At 36.4% G+C, this 22,275-nt stretch overlaps 1 protein-coding gene across 2 annotated transcripts; it reads right to left on the reverse strand.

Annotated features, from left to right (window-relative positions):
• Positions 1 to 1,526: 1,526 nt before the first annotated feature.
• LOC110692314 lies at positions 1,527 to 22,001 on the reverse strand. Of its 2 annotated transcripts, none has more exons than XM_021869321.1 (22): positions 20,637 to 22,001; positions 17,607 to 17,722; positions 16,741 to 16,949; positions 15,256 to 15,375; positions 14,049 to 14,177; positions 13,796 to 13,921; positions 12,099 to 12,154; positions 11,912 to 12,011; positions 11,382 to 11,499; positions 10,603 to 10,812; positions 8,775 to 9,105; positions 7,548 to 7,641; positions 7,078 to 7,186; positions 6,510 to 6,781; positions 6,248 to 6,375; positions 5,680 to 5,914; positions 5,140 to 5,328; positions 4,764 to 5,047; positions 2,839 to 3,013; positions 2,508 to 2,750; positions 2,044 to 2,135; positions 1,527 to 1,962 (listed from the first exon to the last, which is right to left on the reverse strand). In XM_021869321.1, exons 1-22 carry the CDS (start codon positions 21,479 to 21,481, stop codon positions 1,815 to 1,817), a joined length of 4,329 nt encoding a protein of 1,442 aa, XP_021725013.1. In that variant the 5' UTR covers positions 21,482 to 22,001; the 3' UTR covers positions 1,527 to 1,814. The 2 variants fall into 2 exon arrangements, with proteins under 2 accessions (XP_021725013.1, XP_021725014.1); XM_021869322.1 differs by having other exon boundaries at positions 2,050 to 2,135; positions 20,637 to 22,000.
• Between the last annotated feature and the right edge of the window lie 274 nt (positions 22,002 to 22,275).

Below are 22,275 nucleotides of genomic sequence, written 5' to 3' on the forward strand. Positions count from 1 at the left end.
TTGATAATAACATAATTGAAATATCATTAATGGTATACACACTAATTTAATATATGTTAAATGGGAGTACATATCATTTACTATAGTATTTTTGTAATCTTTATCTTAATAAATAGTCGTACGACATCTATCATATTAATTAATAAAGGAACGGCAAAATGACAAATATAAATATCAATATTAATATTTTATACTTCACGCGCTAATTAGTAGGCTACAAAAGGCATGATTGGTTGAAATATAAGCTGGTGGAAATTAAAAATGTTTAATGTATGAGAATTCTGAGTCAGCATTGCGTAGATATTTAGATATGATAAAAATATAGTCACAAGTTCAACTAAGTTGACGAAGATTATTGTTGGCATTGAGTCACTCCCAACCGCCCAAAATTTTGGATTTACTTTCTTTCAATGGTTTGGATTTATTCGGAGTAATTTTAATGTATGAGAAATATTTGGAGTCATAGAAAAAAATAATGTATCAATCAAAAAATCTTCATGAATTGCAAAGAAGGAATTGGGATCCACCCAATTATAACATATTCTAATACAAAGAGTTTATATTTAACCTTCATGAAACATTATATTTACATACATTATACATTATCTTTTCATAGTAGTTAATTGATAACTAATTGCTTGCTTGACATTATTTTTTGTTTTCAATTTTCTGTTTTTCTGAAAACAAAAAACTAAAAATAGGAAACAAGAAAAAGGCGTTTTCACTTTTCTGTTGTCAGTTTTCAAAATTATCATGAGTTTAAAAAATTTGACTACTTTTTTTATTCATTATATGACATATATCATATAATTTTGAAAAACAAAAAAACGAACCACAGTGATGCCAAACGAAACCTTTCAACCACAGTGTTTTAGTTGATAACTTGTGAAGCAACCATTAGCCGGAAGGATAAAGTTCACTATAGTTGTTGCTTTACTTTTCTAACACCTTCAAATGTTATTGTTTGTAGGATTAATTGAAGTATATAGGTCGAAGGAGTCAATACGATGCTAGATAAGGGGTAGGTCAAAATGGATGAAACAAAGTTCAGTTACAACGTTTTGAATGTGGTGAAGCAGCAAATTGAGTTGAAAGAATGAGGTATTGCAATACAAGTCTACAAGGTAAAGAAAGTAAACCAGCTTGAAGTAATCTGCGGCATAAGACAGCAACATTTTCTTGGTTTAAAAGGATAAATTACCGAAAGAACGTGTATAGGTTTAACAGAGCATTCCAAAACCCGAAAATCTTCATTTTGCTTTAATTTTTAAAGATTTCAAAAAAAAAAAAAAAAAAATCCACGAATCTCTTTCAATTCTAACAGAATGCGAGAGATTGTTATATACACCCAGGTGTATGGTGCACCCAAGTGTAGTTTTTAGTCATTTGGATGGTAATTGGTTATTAAATCATCAAATTAAAAACAAAAATTAACCTTTACTTAGTTGGGTGCACCGTACATCCGGATGTACATAAAAAATTCCAACAGAATGCGAGTATTTAGGGCTGTTTTTGGAACATTAGACTCATCACTTAAGTTTCCACTTGCTATGTATGCATCAATGCATGTATCTTTCAAACTTTTAACCATTGAAGATGTTATTTACAGCATATTGACAAGAAAAGAAAAAAAAAATTAACTGCTACAAATGAGCCTTTCCCCCCACCCGGCCACCCCACACAAAGGGGCGATATACATTTCTCACTACTATTCTAAATTAAAGCCTTATCACAATTTACAAAATGTGAACGGTAAAAATGTAAGAAAATTATAAAGACCTCGGTTCCAATTGTCCTCGACAGTACAAAAAAAATCATGACTGCCAGAACTGGTCAGGGTCCTTGCTGTATAATGTTAGATCCTGAATCTCCTGGTTTGCGACATGGTAATCGATAAGTCGGGCTTGAAAAAGCTTGCACAAAATTAAACCTGAAGGCAGCACCCACCATTCACTTTCTTGCCTGCAGTCAAAATATAGTCAAAAACAATAGACAAAAAAGTGAGCCACAATGACTGAAGGATAAATACGAAGTATAATTTACCCTTGCCTGCTAAAATTCCAAGAATGGACGTCCCCAGGTTTCTTGCTTGGTTGAATCTTATAATGAACAAGCCCGCAAATTAACGCAGTGAACTGTCACCGACAAATTAATGTAACCTTTAAGCTTCAAGATATTGCTCAGTATACACACACATAAGAGATTTTATATATAATAAGCAAGACAATAAAAACGTAAAAGATATGATTCAGTGATTAGGTTTTGTCACAAGTTGATCCAAAACAGATAAACACATACAATAAGTCAGTATGTGACAATAAACACATACAGTAAGTCAGTATGTGGTAAAAAAACAAAATGCCTTTTACAAAACACATTGACTAATGTTCAATCATTTGACATTGTTTAGAAATTAAACCACATTCAAAGTAGATGTACTTTCCCTGAGCACAGCATAGAATTCCTATAATGTGAATCATAACCATATTGTAAAAGTAGAGACTTACCACATTGATAAAAGAAGTGATGTTCCAAAGAGCATGAATGCGTGCAAGACCAGCAGTTTTTCTAGGTCCTCTGCTGAACAAAGCATTTATTCCAGCAGGAAATGGAAGTAATATTCCAAGAGGAAGGATAAAAAGAACCATAAAAAAGTCCAGAAGTGAAATAGAATATAGCTGAATCAGCGTGAGCACTACCAAGCTAAAATCTGCTAGCAATAGTGTTGAGAGGGCGAGACCAATTAGATCCTGCAATCGCACCGCATGAAAGAGGGCTGTGTAAAAAAGCTACAGCAATATTCTTGGATCCACAATAGTTACTGAGGAATTGAATTACCTGATGACCAGCGGGCTTGGTATTACATGCTAAAAAGTTGAAAAGACAAAAAATGTTCCAACTATTTTTAAGCATGTGCAAGCTCTTTTCTTGAAGAATATATCCGGGAATTTTTTTATCTACCATCTGGAGTTCAGAGTCTTTCATGTGGTCCACTTGATCATCTTTATGAACCCTGCATATGTGAAAGAGAATCAGTAAAATAAAGTCTTAAACACATTAAACAAATAGTATCAATACATACACCACAGTCACATACAACAGGAAAGAAATAGAGGGTAGACATATATAACCAAGGACATGGATTAACCTTTTTTCAGTTGGTACACCCTTAATTATAATTCATGTGAAAACATAATTTGGCTGGCCCACAAAAGATCTGCAGGAATAATTTTTTTTCTTCACACTTCTTAAATTAAATGGAAATTATATCCTGCACATGGATGGATATGCACATCATGCCCTCAAATGAACAAGTTCAAAATTTCGAGCATTTTGTTCGTGGACTATTAACATATGTTTAAATAGTTACAAATATTATGAACATTAATTTAATATACCATGAACATATAGTTCAAAGATTGCGAATCTGTAGTTCAAAACTATGAAAATAGGAAGAAAAAAAAAAATCATAATCTTCGAAGTATTATTCATAATAAGGAAAATAACAAGTATGTTCAAAGCAAATATTATGAGCATATAGTTCAACATTATGAACATCGAAAATAGTTCATAATCGTTGAACTATATATATTTAAAATCTCAGAGCTATTTGTTCATTCGGAGCACAGTGTGCATAATTAATCTTGATCCCAAGTGCATGATATAAATTCAAAAGGAAGATTGCTTGCAATAACCTACATTGTCCTACATAATTGACCAAAATAATAATAACCTGAACTGTACTATAAATAGATTTATCACTGTCCCGGGAGGATTTTGCAGGTGTGGTATTCTTGTTCTTACTCCCTTTATAGCCATTTCTAGATTTAGACCTTTACTATCCCTCGACCATATTTCCATCACTTCCAACTAAAACTTGTCTTTTCTATATGATCGAAGGGGAAGTTTGGTTCCACCACATCAAAAAATAAGTACGGGATTAGAATCAACAAGCTCATACTTGTATAATAGCCAAAAAAAAAAAGGCATTTCAAAACCCATGCCATAAAGCCCCTCAAAACCTATAACCTAAAAAATCAAAGAGGATAGGCAGATTAGAGAAAAAGCCGCCATCTTTGGAATCAGGTTTAAAATAGTTCATATTATATTTGACTCATTCATCCTCACACTTGGACCATCACTACCATTCTCCATTGTTGTTGTCGGCAGCCGGCACCACCGTACCCATCATTATCACCCCCTATATTAAATTGGAATACATATTCCACCATCTGGAGTCATTTAACCCACCTAATACAATTACCAACAGAGAGATTTCTTGGAATTGCAGGCTATGGGATTTAATTTTCATCCAACATCTAGAAGCAGGTATAGGTCATTGCCATCATTCCAATAATTACCTAAAACTGTACTTGCTACTAGTCATTAAACTAAGCAGGGGTTAGAGGAGGACACTAGATCAAGGTAATGCCAAACTCCAGCAGTCCAGCATATCGCTATAACTAGACTATATCCAAAACAAAACAATACTAAACCTAACTCCATTTTTTCAAGAATAACATATTCTTAAGTCTCTCAGTAGTCAGAATAGATCCAAGAGACAACAATTTGGCATAGCATCTATGTTTCTTTTCAATTTCCCCCTTTTTAGCCAGGGGGTGGGGGGAGGGAGGAGTTTTGAGGTATACGTTAAAGTATAAGAGAAGTGAAAGGTCCGAAGAAAGTGGTAACAGAGCATACATGCATTTCAATGCAAGTAAGTAAACATCTGGCATATATCAGTTCGGCATTCTGCATTTTACCTTGATGGTGGCTTCGGAGGAAGGAACCTGTCGATATTACCACCAGATGGCTGGACATTTCTTGCTCGACACACCACAAGACCAAACTGAGAATAGCCAATAGTAGTTGGCTGAAACCATGCCAGATCAACTCTCAAGCCATGGATGCTAATGACAGGGTTCCCTAGGGTTTCAAGCCAGTTGACAATAGGTCCAAAGGTTGACTTCAGTTGTCCACGACGAACAAGACGCAATTGAGCATTGAGACCAGCAACAAATCGATACCAAACTGTGGGTGGCATAGACTGCAACAGAGTGACAAAGAGGCATATAGTACTCATTCAAAAGTTCACATTCTCACAAGTCTACACTGAATTCAAGCAAAAATAATATTTACCTGATTTATAAGGCTAGTCAAAACATTATCATTGTGAAGAGAGAATGGAGCCATATAGCTTCCATCGCCTCCAAATATCAATGTCAAAGGTAAACGCTGGTTTAGACGAGGAGGAAGGTCAGATCGTTTTTCATCTCCACCCAGGTAGAAGTCCAGGTATGCAAGCATCAAGTCTGAAGTAGCAGATAACTGGAACAGTAAACCAAGTCAAATCAGGCTAGATAACCTTAATCAAACTACTGATAAGTGAGTTGGTCTAGTCAGATAGCTGTATTATTATAAAAAGTCTTCCCAAGTGAGCACATTATTATAACACTTATCATTAATAAAAAAAATGAAACATCTACACGATTCATTCATAAATACATCTTAAAAATCTGGGGAAAAAACATTTAATTGTTTGTCAATTTCTGAATACTTTCATTTTTCCATCTCCAAATAAAAGATACCCAAACCGCCAAGCATACATGGAGGACAAACCCAAGCAGAGTCAAAAATTGCTATGGAAAATTGAAAGGAGGTTAAAAAAAAAAAAAAAACCTTCAGCCCTTCATAAAGAGCACGAGAGCGACAGGAACGTAAACAGGAGTGATCATACTCTGAACGGACAAATTCACGTAGTCGCTGTAGCTTCTTTTTTCGACACCACTGCAGCCATGACCATGCCAGTGGATATGCTAGAATAGAGAGAATGCTGTGCACCGATCCTTCCCACCACTGATAAGAAGCAACTCCATTTATCTCATCAACAAAGCGGATAAATGCATCCTCATACCTGCAATTTGGATATTTCTCACAGATTAAAACAAAGTTGCAGCTTATGCATTCATGCTGATACACAAGCAGGGCATTTTTAGTCAGGCTCAATTCATCTTTTTATGCCAATAAACATTTACAAAAGTATAGCATACCCACTTATCATCTTGCTATCTCTTCTAAACCCAACCAAAAAGTTTGCATGCCAAGATAAGAATCAATATGAATAAGTCACATGTGCTAATGTCTCTATCAGACGGTAAATAGGAGTTATCATGCACATACGATATAACACTAGCTGGTATCTCAAGTAAATAGATGTATGCCAAGATAAGAACCAATGGAAACCTACACTATCTCTTTCACTTGATCTGGAGGAGAGTGAGGTAGATGCCACGGCTCACTAAATGTATTCGGGCCCAGGAAATACATTCTATGAACATGGCTCTGTGCTTCCTCATTTCTATTTGTCTCCAACACCTGGAACACAGACACTAACACTTGTCACAAACACATAATAAGGGTGAAGTTAAAGGTGTATTCAAAAGGAAAGAATTACGAGCAGAAGAAGAAGCTTTGCTAAGACATATAAGAGCCAAGAAATAGATGCCAACCTCATTCAAGGACTCAAGGAAAGGAAAGGAATGGTCTAGTTGAGTACGTCCTCGATGGGGTAATAAACCTGGAAGATCATCCCCGGAAGCAAATTTCATCCGCGCAACACTAAGAACTAAAGCCAGCAGGATGAGGATACTGAGAAGGAAAAAACAAAACCACCACGGCCCACCAAATGTGTACACTAACTCTTCCAATGTTGTGCGGCAGTGTGGCATGTGATATCTATCAGATACACACTTGTATGGACAAGGAGTTTCAGTAACACCACCTGTAAAGAATATAGAGCCAGAGAAATAAAAAAAAAAAAAGTTACCAGCTTTATCCAAAATCTAATGATCTCTGAGGTCCTGAGGCACTATAAATCAATTATACAACACAGTAAATAAAAACAATCTGAGACATCAATTCTCAAGGGCACAAGTTATAAGGAAAGTATTAAAAAAAATAAAAAATAAAAAAATAAAAAAAATAAATATTAAAAAATAAATAAATAAATAACTAAACAGGTGATAAATAACATAGCACCATACTTGCAAAGTTAAAAATGATGAAAATCTGAGATACCTCGTTGATGAGTATACATGCCACGATCTGGAAGCTCAATAGCTGGGCAACTATGACAGAGGGTCGCATCAGACCCGGTGACATTTTTGAATGTGCCAATAGGACATTCCTGTGATACAGTAACAAAAAATGGTCTAAGATGCAATCATCAAACACATCTGAAAGTATTTTCAAACAACTAATGTCAGGCAATGAGCAGGATAAAGCTGACACAAATATCACAGCCCGCAGCCTCTCAGAACTAACAACAGTTGTAACTAGATGACACTTAGCTGACTTAAGTTAGTTAGACATTCTAATTTTCTGAAGGACATATAAGAAATGAAATTAAAACACACATAAAAGATCATGAGACAAAAACGCTTGAATGAGATAAACTCATCTTATTAAATCCTTCTTGCCATGACAGGTTCCATGATGTAAAGAAACAGACAACCTTTTGATAATCAACAAGAAAACAATAAATCTACCTCACAAAAGATTCCATGGAGCCCAATTGGGCACGCCTTTCCAGTGACAGTTCCTTCTTCCCCAGGATACCCTTCACTTTTACCTGGGCCACCTCTGTATTAAGAAGGCATTTACTTATTACATAAAAACACTGAAATGACCACCAGAACAACAATTAATTTTAAAAAAGCATAACTGAAGTATGAACCAAACAAAATCAACGTTAACCCAATGTACAACCCCCCCCCCCCCCCCGTCCCCCAACCCCACCAACATTAAGGTCTGAGTAGCCTTATAGTTATCCCTCCACTATGGCAAGGCTGCTCCCTTGAGCAAGAACACACCATTCATAAAACACTACCAAAAACCACTCTCAAAGCTCACCATGACTAGACCTCTTTATTTCTCATATCAGGATGAGTCACCAACCCTTAAAATAGCCAAATTCAACCACAACAAGGTGATGGTGCAGCAAGCTCATTAAATGAGGAAGAAGAAACAATGAAGAGAGAAAGGAGAGCTTTGTGGGGGCAAATGATAGGGAGGCAGTGATTAAATTTTTCAACCTATTCAAATGAGTCCCAAAAAAAAAAAGAAAAGAAAAAAAAAAAAAAGATGTTTCAAGTAGGTAGTTTGCAGCTTAACAGAATAAGGAGAGTTACAAGTTTACAACAATAAGTATAATTTTTGACATGACAAACATATCACGATAAATAATTTATCCCCTAATTATAGTCTAAGAACTACTCCCAAGTATTTTATTGGCTCCAGAGCAAAGAAAACTTTAGAAAATAGATATACGGGTCACTACGATAGATAGAGCACCTTGGCCCTTGCTTTCCTTCATGCGGTCTTGGGTTGCTCTATTATGACGTAAAGCAGGACGAGACTTTTTCTATTGCATTTTTATTCTTCAGAGATTCTTTGGGGGAATCCTGTCTCCAACTATTGCAATCTTTTCTAGTTCATTTTGTCCATAAACTTATATGTTCAACAAAATTCATACCATGAATTGCACTCATTCCAAGCATGCCTTTGATTCTGCCACTCACACTATCCAAACAGATATCCAAACAGGAATATGTAACAACCAGATAAACATAAAGGGAAAAACAAACCAGATATCCAAACAGGAATATGTAACAACCACAGATACCAAGTATTAGGGCATGACATCAGTGGGCAATACATACTTAAATAGATATAATGTATAAATAAAACCCAAAAGTTGACAGCTGGATACTAACCGAACAAGGATTCTGCCACTCACACTAGCAATGGGCTGGTACTTATCTGCAACTGGAATGTCAGACCAATGAAAATGGACCCTTCCTCCACCGCCACCACCACCACCATTTGGGCTACCATTTCCTCCAACAGCTGAAACCGCAGAATAATTCCCAAGATGCAATGTTTGAACAAATACAAGAATGGTTCCACCAGAACCACCACCTGGGCCATTACTTGCAAACATTGCACCTCTTTGCTTTGTTATACCTTCTTCACAACTCTGCCCATCAGCAATTAATGAACCCTCAATAATCATATTGGGCAAAGAGTGCTCCAGGGACCCCATCACTGATCATGATGAAAAAAGGTATTTCAAAAAATAAATATATATATAGGGTAATGAGAATCCTAGAAAGAAAATATAGTTTTTACTTTTTTACAGCTTATAAAACAACAAACCCAGAAGGTAAGAAAGGGTACATCGCTACAATACTACAACCAAGATAAAAGAAGAGATATGTTGTTCCAGTTAAGATGTACAGTAGAAAAACAGTAGATAACAGGGATATTTATCTGAAATCTGATCAATAAATTAGATTCCACCTAGAGCTGTAAGGGGGCACACACACACACAAAAGATGCTCCAGGAGAGTGAGCGTTTTAAAAATTCCAAACTCTGACATGGAACAAGTGTAAGTATTTTTTGACGGGAGACAAGTGCAAGTTTCTTCCCAACAAATGCTTATTCGAAGTAGCTTGAAAGTACAATAAGCCAGAATGTCCAACTTAATTCTCCACCAAAGAAAATTGGAGAGCAGGGGGTCAACTATATGTAAACCACGACTAAAAGGGTTGGCTCCATTTTGATGATAGCCATTTTGTTTCCAGGTCTGGGAACATAGAAATCCAGAAGTTTTAGTTTTACCCAAAAAAAATCATCTTTCAGGCCACAATCAAACCCATAATGTAGAAGCCACTTCCAAGAAAAATCAAGCACAATTAACTTCCATATCTCAAAAACCCAAAGCATTGTCAAGTTGTACTTCCACCACCAGAAACTATTCTACATAATAAGGGCTCAACAGTTAAGAGGGATACCACAAGATAGGCAGAATGCAAGTGCCATTAAAATTTACGTCAATGATTTGCGCGAAAGCACAAGGGGCAGGGGGCGGGGGGTGTCCTTTACCCATCCTCAAAAATGCATTAGGATGATTCTTGAATGTCTAATTAGCACTGTAATCGAAAATGATATAAACAGGAAAGAAACGTGAAACGTCTATCATTAAAGTGTTGTAAATATTACAGATATATGGAATCTACCAGAGGAGCAACAGCAGAAATGCTTGTTCGACGGCCCTGTCTCTTTTAGGAATATTCATGACTAACAGCAAAGGTGTAGTATAACTAAAGACCTGGATAGCAACACAAACATCACAAGAGGAAATATCTGGGAAAACAAGAGTTTCTTTTATATACAATCAAAAGAAATGATACTTGTCCCACATGCGCGATTGTCAACAGATGATGCATGTAGTTCTTGACATATGTCATGCATGTTTGCCAGAATTAGCCATAAGAAGAGAGATTCCAGGTAAATATTTTTTCATCCTCAATACGTATATGAAATGAAATAACCCGTCTTTACAGAGAATTCTGCTTGATATACAAGTAGAGCCTATTTCTTTTGTCAAAATACTTCAGCAATGATAAGTGAAACATCAATCTACCCCACCAATTCCATCAAAACAAAGAGATCAAGGAAGAAGATGAAAAGAATAAGGAAACATCGATACAGTACAAGGCTGTTACTCTTATATATTCAAAACAAAATATAAAGCATACCAATGATACCGCCACCAGCAGTTGATCCTGGTAAACTATTGTTTCCGCTACCACTACCGAGTTCGCATGGCAAATTAGCATCTCCATACGCACCACCACCATCAGCAAATTTCCCATCACAAAATCCATCTCCACCTCTGCCACCATGTCCTCCACCCCCTCCAAGACCATTGCTGGAAAGGTTTCCTCGACCAACACCTCCTATGCAGCCTACACACATAGCAAGAAATCATTACTCCTTAAATACATATTCCAACTCCCAATCAGTCATGATAACCAAAGGAAAATAAACACAGAGAGAGAGAGAAGGGGGGGGGGGGGGAGAGTATTGTAAATTCTTCAAGGAAAAAGAAACACGGAACAATCTTCGACTAGCCAAACAGTTCTCTCCTCCTCCCTACCTTATGAGAATCATACAGCATCAAGTTAACCAACTTGGTTGAAAAAGACGGAGAAATTAAGACTCTGTTTTGATCAAAAATATTTTCCAGGAAAATGATTTTTCCCACTTTCCGTTGTTTGGTTCGTAAAGGGTGGAAAATAGTTTACCCAACAGTGGAGAATCCTTTTGAAAGGAATGCCACATTTTCCTTCCTACTACCAACATCCCTTTTTATCGTCCCATCCATCTCTTTAAACTCACACTATTTTCTTTGTCTAAGGTTCTTCTTGTACAAAACAAATAAAGAAACACTATTTTTATTTTTACAATTATGCAGCTTTCCCCAGATAAATGTCAAAAAAAAAAAAAAAAAACAGGAGAGACCTAAGAGCAATACCCAATCCAGATGCACTAATCATTCCCGTATGTGGAACGGACACAGATCTGACCCAATGGAAATGAACAACGGATCCTTCCACAACACCTTCAATGCTAACATCTTCAACACGACAAATCTGCATTATAAAACCTTGTCAGAGGGACATGAGAGTCGACAAGAGTGAGCAAACAAGGATTATATCACTCCAATATGGATAGAAGAAGCTTCTCTACAGCAAAAGTCAAATACTCCATATCAATGTTGAGTCTCCATCCCCCCCCCCCCCCCGAACAAGAATAAATTTTTACTCTATGTCATTCCCCCCCCCCCCCACCCCACCTCTTCCCAAAAAAAGGAAAAATAATAATAAAAACACAAAGCACTTTATCTAACAACCCCCCCCCCCCGAACAAGAATAAATTTTTACTCTGTCATTCCCCCCCCCCCCCACCCCACCTCTTCCCAAAAGAAGGAAAAATAATAATAAAAACACAAAGCACTTTATCTAGATCAGACTTGGCAAAGCTATTGTTCTTATTGATCTATACCTGTAAGGTGAAGGGCAGTGAGGAGTTCACATTACAATCTTCAGGCGGATGAAGTATTTCCACAGGGCATTCTTGCCGGTCACAATACAGATGCGGGGAACTGGAAAAATCACAAGGTGCAAAGTAAGCAGAAAATATATATTGAGGAACCTAAAGAATGGTTTCAAAGGCCAGAAGACTAGCTTACGCATCATGATTGCTCGTCCTTACCAAAGGACCTCGCAAAATTGATTCTGGCCCAACCTTCATAAACAACAAGTATGATTTAAGAACATTAATAAATAAATTACAAATGGTTTCTCAAGAACAACAAACGAATCTAGTAATATTGATATTTGGCTTGATGAAAACTGAACACCCACACCTATGACATCTTACTATCTTAGAACCTACTCCCTGAGTTTCCCAAAGATGGTTACACTTTCCTTTTTTAGCCAACTGTTACACTTCACTTTCTATGGGTGAAATTAATTTATTACTTCTTTCTCCACGTACCTTATTTATTATGCTTTCCTTACAACAATTTACTACTATATGTTATTTTATTCATTACTTACAACTTCCACTACTTACAGTGCTCTATTTGATTTTTCTTACAGCTCACTACTTAATCATTTTCTTTGTTTTTGTGTGAAAAGTGAAGTGAAGTAAATCTTGAAAAAATGACCGCACCTCTTGAAATTACATCTCCATTTGTCAATACACAAGCAAGCTTGGATTACAGAAAGAGATAACATATAGATGATGAACAAGATGTCCTCAATGCAACATGAGAACCTAAAAAAAACACAAAAAAGGTCTAGAGAGCTCAAGCCCACTTAAGCAATCCTTTTTTTTCCAGACAATTACCATCTTAAATAATGCCGAACTTCAACTTTCTAGTACCACATTCCAATTTACTCCCAGGATTACGTCTAAGTAAATAAAAAGCCTAAGCTATTTTATCATTGAGTCAACTAATATGGTAATTCATTTCCATGGAGTACATTTAACGTACATTTCCTATCAAGCAATCAGACAGACAGACAGACGGTAATGACTATGCTTCAAACTCTGAAACAGACGAATAAAAAAACGACAATTATGTTCAGCAAATAACTCACTCGTCAATTGTCACTCACACATCAGGGTAGTTAGGATCGAGATTCTACATTGGATTGATAAGGGGAATAAGATCGAATTGGATCGTAAAATTATAAGATCCTACTAAATAACAAAAAAAAAAAACGTGATAATATTGCTACAGTGTGACACAAAATTGCATGTTTATTAGTATTAATCATAAAGACATTGTTTTGCTTACATAAGGCTAATACTTGAGAATTTGAGATTTAATAAGTGTACAAACAATTAAAATCTATAACACAAGTTTTAATCGATACGGTATGGCAAGATTGTCGAAAATAAGACTACAAGATTAATCGACTTCAAAACTTAATTAATAAATATGTTCTTTATTTTATTTTTATTCTTTTTAAGCACAATATGTGAATATAAACGGTCAGAATGTTAAACTATTGTCTTACATAGGATCGGATCGGTGAATCGCAAGATCGCAGAATTGCATTATGATCCTATCATCCAAAATTATTTTTTAGCTATGATCGTAAGATCCTAAAAATATTAAGACCATACTTAAGATCCGGATCGGTGATGTGTTTATGGATTGTAGAATCATAGGATCATAAGATCCGAATCAGGACTTTAACAACCTCTTACACATTTCATTTAGTCAAAATAATTTTAGACTCATTTATTATTTGTTTGTTTTTATTTCACCGAGAAACAAGCGTTGGAATAAAAACAAACAAATGCTTGCTAGATTAAAATGTTAGACTGCCAAACCACATTTCGATTATATGACATTGGAGCAAAGGAACTCACATAGATACTGAAAAATAACGAAAGAACAAGACGTTGAGCCTCAATAACATTTCCAGGGCCAGTCAAATTCAAAAATCCTTGTCCGTGAACTCCCAGATTTGCTGAAGAATGTATTGCAGACGATTCCTAGAGATCAGAAAAATGAGCAAGCCAGTAATCCTAGTATGGGTGTATGTCTCAACTAGAGTTGCAACAGTTGTTACAACTGAATAGTAGAACAGTAATAAATAACAAATGGTTAATTTTTAAGTACCTTGAGAACCAGTAGATTGCTGATCTCAAGAAGAGAAGTAGCCACAATTGCATCACTGCTGCCATCTATCAACATTTGTGAGTTCAACATGAGGTGCATCTTCACAGTCATACGTAAGGCGCCATATACCTGAGAAAATTGAATTATAGAATCATAGTAAGTTATCAAACTTATCACTATAGAACAAATTCAAATGGTGAACGATGAAAGAAAAATCATCAACATGATTACAAACCAAAAATTTAGAATACTACAAACTTGCAACAGGTTGCAAAAATGCAAACATATGAGCATAGTGCAATATAAGAACATACAAGATTTGTTGCACGCTAATTTAGCACATACAAATATTCAATGAAACGACTGTTGTCACTTGCATGAAACATGATGTTCTCTCTATCTATAGTCAATTTTATATCAACATTAAGGTTATTTCAGTTTTTTAATTATTTTAAATAAAAACTTTACACAGAATTTTCAGCATACTATAAATGAATTCAATTTCACAGCATAAAGGGCAAAAAATAGATATTGACATTCATGATGGGACCTCAGGTGTATTATAATATTTGTCAATTAGAGTTAAATAAAAAGAAGAGATTGTCTTTTAAGAGAAAAAGAGCAAGGAGAGGGAAAAAGTCAGCACAAACTGTCATTAAAAAAAAACCAAAATAAATAAATTAGACAGCACTCCTCACTTCTGCTATTTCAGACCAAAGCAAGCTGCCTTGAAACATTGGTGAACCAACAACCAGAGAGGCCAAAAACAGCTCTTAATCCAAAGGATAAAATAGAAAAGGTTATTTTGGGAAGATCCTAGAGATGTATGCTAGAGTAAAACACCAAACAATTGCTGAGATAGAAGTATAGAACAGTGCCTACAGAAGAACCAAATCCTTCATTGTCCAGAAGCAGCAATTCAGAGTTATAGACCACAGGCATATAGAAACATCACATGTATGCAATTTGGTGTATGTTTGACAGGTAATCTTATCATTAGCCCTTCAATGGACTAATACACAATTAACAGAGAAATTCCGAAAGTAATACAGCAGGCTCAGTGATGCTGAACTTCTTCATCTTAGGTTGATTAGTTATGGCTTCCTCTTTCAAATTGTCAGCCTTGAGAAGGCCTTTAACCTCTATCATATCTAGTAATGAGACTAATGACAAACATAGTGACAGGAAAAATATATATGGAGCATACCTTAATCAACGAGTCACTCATCAAGAGTTCTTCTGCAATTAGTTCGAATGCTGATGATGCATAATGTGCGAGGCCAAAGGTCAAAGCCGCACCGGAGGACAGAGTAAGCTGTCCTTGGACCTGTTTAAATTAAAAATATACATAAATCAAATCAAGATGAAACGAGAAGCAACACTGAGTAAGATCTAACACTTGCGTCAAGACGAAAGATTAATCCTTTCCACAAAAGCTAAACTCCAATTAATCACATTACTAGTAGCCAATCAGTAAACTGCAGATTGCTCTACCATAGGCTATGTTACTTGGACACGGCAATTTTGCCGTCATACCCGGGTCGGTACGACCCGACACGGATCCGGGTATGAAATCCGTTCCGGCCACGTCATCTTGCTCTCAGGTACGGCCGTTAAATAAATCTCAGAAATTCAGGCTATAAATTTTATGCTTTTGCGAGTTCATGGCTTCAAGCTCTTTGGAGCTTCAAAAATGGCGGAGAAGATGAATCAACAATATAGAGGAGAGAGGAGAGAGAAATAAAAAATAAATGGCTTATGGCTGGAGAGAGAAATATAGACTGACAAGTACTACTTTTCTTTGGAAGAATGACCGACAAGTACTGCTACCCACACTCCATTTTCTCTTTTTAGAAAAATTATAATCTATGCTTTTTAAAGCTTGTTCAGTAAATAAGAGTACTTTTTTTTTTTATTAAATTTGGCAGTACATTTTTAGATTAGGTAAATAGTACTACACCATATAGTCTAATAGTCTATTTTAAAATTTTAAAAGAAAAACTTGTTACCATTTTTATGGGAACTTGCCACGATTATCCTTTTTTTTTTTTCCTTTTATTGCCGTATCCGTACCCGAGTCCAAAGTTAAGACGGTGTCCCCATGTCCTAAATTTTTGAAAATGACATATCGGACACTCGGATCCGTACCAATATCAGATACCCGTACCCGTGTCAATGTAACATAGACCATAGGCCTCCTCAAGATCCAACTTCACAAATGTCTTGTATGAACAAAACACATTAATAATCAAGAGGGAAAAAAAAAAGGTTAAGAAAAAAATGTTCAGCTTTTGATCTCAAAAGTAAAGAATACGATTTTAAGGATAAGAAATCAGGAATCAGTTTGGGAAGTTGTGTAAAATCAGGGAAGCACCTCAATTTTCCCATTATGATAATCTAAGGGTCCATACATACATATATAAAGTTCATATCACATCAGTAAAAATATGGTATGCTAAACATAGCAAGACTGGGACACAATATTTGCAAATGCCTAGAAATAAGCACCAGAGATGACTCAATAGTCAATACTAAAGGCAATCTTTTAACTGCATGATTGAATCATAGAATGAAGCAAAACATTTTCTTTTACCAAGTGAATAAAGTGGGGCAACATACACAAACTCAGGGCTGAAACAAAAACAATTACCAACACCACAAAATAAAATGCTCAAATCAACACACTGTTTACCTGCACACGACTCCAAAACAAAGGAACTGTAGCCTTTGCCTGATTCTGTATGTAGACATTTGACCACAGTGGCTGATTAGGGAATTCTAGAAGAAGTGTGTTTGTGTCTGTTGACAAGTTGTGATTGTCGATAGTCAGCCTCCGAGGAACATAATCATAAAATGTACCAGCACCACCAGAGTTTTTAGGGCAACCAAAACTTCTCCCTCCTATAAAATAAAAAAATAAAAATAAAAAAATCAATATATGCCTAAGTATAGCATGCATAAACAAATAGGGGAGACTGGACACGGGCAAGATCTATGAGTCCACTGGCAAGAAAAACTAACTACCATCTTACAATTTCTGTCCAAAACCTCCTAAATTGAACATAAAATTAATGGCGGCAGTACTTTTACGTCATGGGAACTGTGAGCCCTGTAAATTTCCACATTATAGATCAGGAGGTAGTGTAACTAAGTTCAGCAATACAAAGGTCAGAATGTAAGACATTTGATCTGCCCCTAGTTCCATCCTTGTAAATGTTCATGGATGAAGTTAGCAATACAACAGGTACTTGGGAGGTTCAGAAGAATACTAGAACACAGTCACAAAAAGGCAGGTCAGCTACTGAGTTATTTGTCACCATTGCATAAGAAATCCAAGTGAGCAAAATTTGATAAACAACAAGTTTATGCTGGATCTCAAAAACCTAAATCTTCCACTAAATATTTTATAAATCTTTTCTTCCTACAAGTCCAGAGCAGAAAAGCAAATGGTTCTTGTTGACAGCAGTAGTCATATATTTTATCAATATAAGAAAAGGAATACATTTAGTTAATTAGCCTATATAAAATTATTGAAAGGTAGCATGGAGGAATTGTTACCGTGAACATAATATTCTTGATCATCATGCCTGCTAAAGATGTTGATAGAAACTCTTCCACCACCTCCTCCAGCAAAGCCGTCACCTCCAGATGCACTTACCCGGCCATTTCCAGCCCTGCTCTTTGCAAGGAAAATTATAAGGGTAGATCCAAATAGCAGATTGTAGCAGCAAGGTATATATAATGAAAATCAATGTGGTATGCTACTATGCTTGCAATGCTGTCCCAACAGGTTGTTAATTCCGAGAAAGGGTGGAAGAAGACACTATTGAAAGGAGCAGAAGCAGAGAGGAACAACACTTCAACCAACCCATCCTCAACCATATCCTATGCTTGAATAATGTCCCTCTAGAGACGACATAAATTCAAACAGCACCAAGCACCTCATACTGATTCAGCAATCCCACTGATGTAATATAACTTCTGGAAGAGAGGAAAGCTTTCCTCCTCGTACATTCTTCTCTCTTCCATAAAGATGTCCCAAAAGGTTGGTAATTCCGATAAAGGGTGGAAAAAGACACTATTGAAAGGAGCAGAAGCAGAGAGGAACAACAGTTCAACTAAGCATCCTCAACCATATCCTATGCTTGAATTGTTGTCCCTCTAGAGACAACATAAATTCAGACAGCACCAAGCATATTCTACTGATTCAGCAATCCCACTGACGTAATATAACTTCTGGACGAGAGGAAAGCTTTCCTCCTAGTACATTCTTCTCCCTTCCACATCTCCAGTCTCCCTCATCTTAACAATTTAAAATTTCATGCATTCTGTTCCTTGGACAAAAGAATGATTGGCACTTGGCAATCTAATTCCTCATAGGGCCATAATTGATGTCTGGCTTATAAAAAAGTCATACTGGAGGGGAATATGAGGGAATATAATGAAACACTATTGGAGCTTGAACAGTATTATATGAGTTTGTAAATACTATATTGTAAACGAAATATAACAGAAAGCTACACATCGGAATAATTTATATTCCTAATTATAAGAATACATTGGGGTCTGAGTTAAAGCTTGAACAATAAAACGGTTGACACTACAATGACTCAGCTGCAAAACCAAAGTGAAAAACCAATTCTATGACTGAATCAATACAAGTTAAAGAGCTATAAAAACTGATGTACAGAAGCAGCATTTCAAGCCCCTTATCAAGTCTCTATTGAAGGGTTGTGACCTTGTATTCTTCCCTCAAGCACACCCAATGAGCTCAGCTATTTAATTTCTATTAGTCCCCACTCACATCCCAAATACACAATGCTGAGTATACCATCCACTCTAACCTAGAGAGTGAGAGCGAGAGAAAGATGAGATCTTCTAAATGTACTACAACAAACCTGTCACTGTACCCAACTCTTCTCGCTTAGCAATAACAAAAAAACAAAATTGGTGAATAAAATTCATATGAAAAAATCAAAAAGCATGTCTCCTACCAATCTGCCATCGAATGGTTTGAGGTCTAGAAGCATCTAGCCTTACCCCTAACCAAAAAAGAAATTTTTTTTAAAAAAAAAGGAGTAAAAAAGTAACTTAGCATTTTCAAAATGAATTAACTTAAGAAGGGAGGAGAGTTGGACCACTAGCAATCTAGCATTCCTATCTCAACTCTAAATAAAGGCCCTACTTGAATTTCATTGTGATACTAACAGTAACGAATTCATTACCCTGATGCCTCTAAAATAGGCTCCTGCCTTGGTTGGGGCGAGCAGATCAATAGTAAATTAGTAACCAACATTCCCCGTGTAATAGCTTAAAGGTTGTTTCTAACTAACCATTAATCCAATAATCTGACCTTCTACATCATAAAACCTGCAACACCACAATTCCTATCCAAGCCTCATATTTCATTCATGGATCTTCCACTAGATCAGAGATAATTTCCCTAAATTGTTTAACTAGAGACTCCAGAGAGCAAGCTGTCTGACTAGAATATGAAATGCAAGGAGTTGAAGCATTGAAAAAAACATAAGGTAAAACTCCTTAGATAAAGATCCTGGCAAGTTACAACTTGGAACAATAACCAATATGTACGTAGTATCTTCTCACTTTAGAGCACAAAACAGAAATTTTGTGGCAGCCGGGGGGGTTGGCATGCTGCAGAGCATGGGGTTGACAAAGGATTACTGAACAGAAAAGATCATTCCCTGAAATTCTGAGAACAATATATAGAAGGCATAAGAGATGAAATAAGTCCACTCAATTGTCACCTGAAGTTCTAGGTCAAAACCAGATGCTGAAAAGCACCATGGGCTCTACAAGAAAGTGATGCCAAGAGAACACAGCCAGGGTGTGCCATAGTACAACTGAAAAGCCCTCCGGAAGATATGGCAATGGATGGCACCTAAGTCCTAACTAATACAAGCACTTGCTGCACAACCTGAAGGGTGGTGCTATTATGCATCTTTTATCTTTTAGTTATGCCATATCCTTTCATGACGGTATGGGGCTTGAAATGCTGCTTCTATACATATCTTATAGTTCTTTTTGTTCAAACATGCATCTTTAGTCATGAGACTCATGACAAGGATTTTAACAACTAAAAATGTTCACAATGGGCCATAATGCCATATCCTTTCATGACGTTATGGCCTAAGAGGCTGAAATAGTAATTATGGAATGAAGGACCAAATCCAAATTCAGCTTCTAGTCCAGGATAACTTTACTCCAACAAAATAATGCTGAGGCAAGCAAAGCCAACGTCAAAAATCTATATACCATAGTCACAAGACATTAGGTCTAAAAACCCTTAACTCTTAAATGTCATATATTTCTTACTCGCATAACAAACATAGATAATCAATAAAAAATTTAACCATTTAACAAACTAAAAAAAGCCATCTCTAATGACCATAAAATCCTCCCAAACATCTAATTCGCCCACCCAAAGGATTACAAGTAAGTACAAACTACAAAGTGACAACAATATAGCCTGTAACAAAATATCATTATATACCATCAACAGACTTAACAAAATTCAAAAAACCAAAATCAACATAAAAATCCATAATTAGAGAAAGCAGAACATACATTTTAGAAGCCTTTATAAATATGCTACCACCTGATCCTCCTCCCCCTTTGATACCCGTGGTGCCGCCATCCGCCAGAAGAGTCCCATCCATTTCAATTGAATTAGCCATATTTAACAGTATCCTCCCACCACCTCCACCACCATAATTCTCCCCTTTACTTGTAGTCCCACCGCGGCTGCCAAAACTCCACGGCTTGTCTACCTCAGACCAAGCATAGGCATCCCCACCCCACACATCCTCAGGAAGCTTTGAATTGTCTGCCAAACAATTAGCACCCCTCCCACCATGCCCGCCACCGGCACCCTGCACCCCTACAGGCGTCCCGCTAGTCTGTGCGGGCGGAGGACCACCCAAAGCACTAACATTAACTAAAGAACCTTCAAGAAAACTCGCATTCTCGGCCACAACCCAGAAAGCTCCGGCAACTATAGTAGCATTCCTACCCAACTGAAATTCACCACTCAAATTAACAGTTATTGAACACCCAGCAACAGGGCAACTAATAATCACACCAGAATCAATCTCTAAATTACCACTCCCTTTTATATACAAATCATTTGATAATTCTAAGCTAGAATTAAGCTTACAAACACTCTCAAGCGATCCAAAACCCCTAAGATCACCTTCACACGACGCCGAAGGCGGTAACGGTGGAAGCACCGGAGGTGGAGGCGTCGGAGGAGAGTAATCCCCATGAAATTGATACGAATTCTCAACCCCACTTCCAATAATCGAAAACCCATCATCATCAATTGAATCAATTGCAAAAGTATAATTTAAATTCAACCCAAGTATAACCATCACACCCACAAAAAGTAGCAAATCTCTGCATATTCTCGACATTATAGTTCATGTAACTAACAAAAATTAAAACCCCAGAATCAAAATCAGAGTAAACCCTAATCAGAAACAATGATCAATTGCAAGAATAGAGAATAAAAATGGGGAAAAGGGTAGGAGAGAGAAAGAGGAGTGAGAGTAATGGAGTGACGTCGAAGGAGAGAGAAAGTGAAAGGTGGGAACTTGAAAGTGTGTACTGTAATAACAAGGAAGAAGCAGTAATACCCAGGAAAGAACCCAACTGAGCTTTCCTGGGTTTCGTTGATTTTGATAGAGAGAGAGAGACACTGTGGTGTATTTATTTTAATAATTCCATTTTTATTGAATTTTTTTGCTTTTATTTTTCGCTTTCTTGCTTCCTTTTTCTGGCTTTTTTCTAGTTTTATTTTATCTCTTGGGCGGTTTGGTATACAATAAGAAATTCAGGATGGTGTTTTCATGAGGTGAGTAGGTGATACTGACACACGGACATGTATGTTACTCAATCCGTTTGGAAATAATGTTTTATTTATCTTATTGGAAATTATAAGGGATTTTAATGAAAATACTGCGTAAAATTTAATTTTTGAACGGTTTTTTCTATATGGAGTACTTCGAAACATTATAGTCGTATAGGGTCTTGTTATTTGTTGTGATATTTAGTTTCCAAACATGCGATTTTTTAATTGGGTGAGTAGGTAATACACAATAAGAGTCTAACTCATATGTTAGTCAATCTGTTTGAAAACGATAATCATGTTGACCTTATAACCCCATTATTAATTATAGCTCATTAAGTCTTTCAGGAAAAAAAAAAA

Source organism: Chenopodium quinoa, unplaced genomic scaffold, assembly GCF_001683475.1.
Source record: "Chenopodium quinoa cultivar QQ74 unplaced genomic scaffold, ASM168347v1, whole genome shotgun sequence".
Classification (NCBI taxonomy): Eukaryota; Viridiplantae; Streptophyta; class Magnoliopsida; order Caryophyllales; family Amaranthaceae; genus Chenopodium; species Chenopodium quinoa.

Excerpts from the sequence above, each read along its gene's own strand:
- LOC110692314 (XM_021869321.1), bottom strand. The coding sequence starts at position 21,481 with ATGTCGAGAATATGCAGAGATTTGCTACTTTTTGTGGGTGTGATGGTT. Across the intron at positions 6,782-7,077 it reads CATGTATACTCATCAACGAG|GTGGTGTTACTGAAACTCCT; the intron begins GTATCTCAGATT and ends TATTCTTTACAG. Across the intron at positions 5,329-5,679 it reads CTCTTTATGAAGGGCTGAAG|TTATCTGCTACTTCAGACTT; the intron begins GTTTTTTTTTTT and ends TTACTGTTCCAG.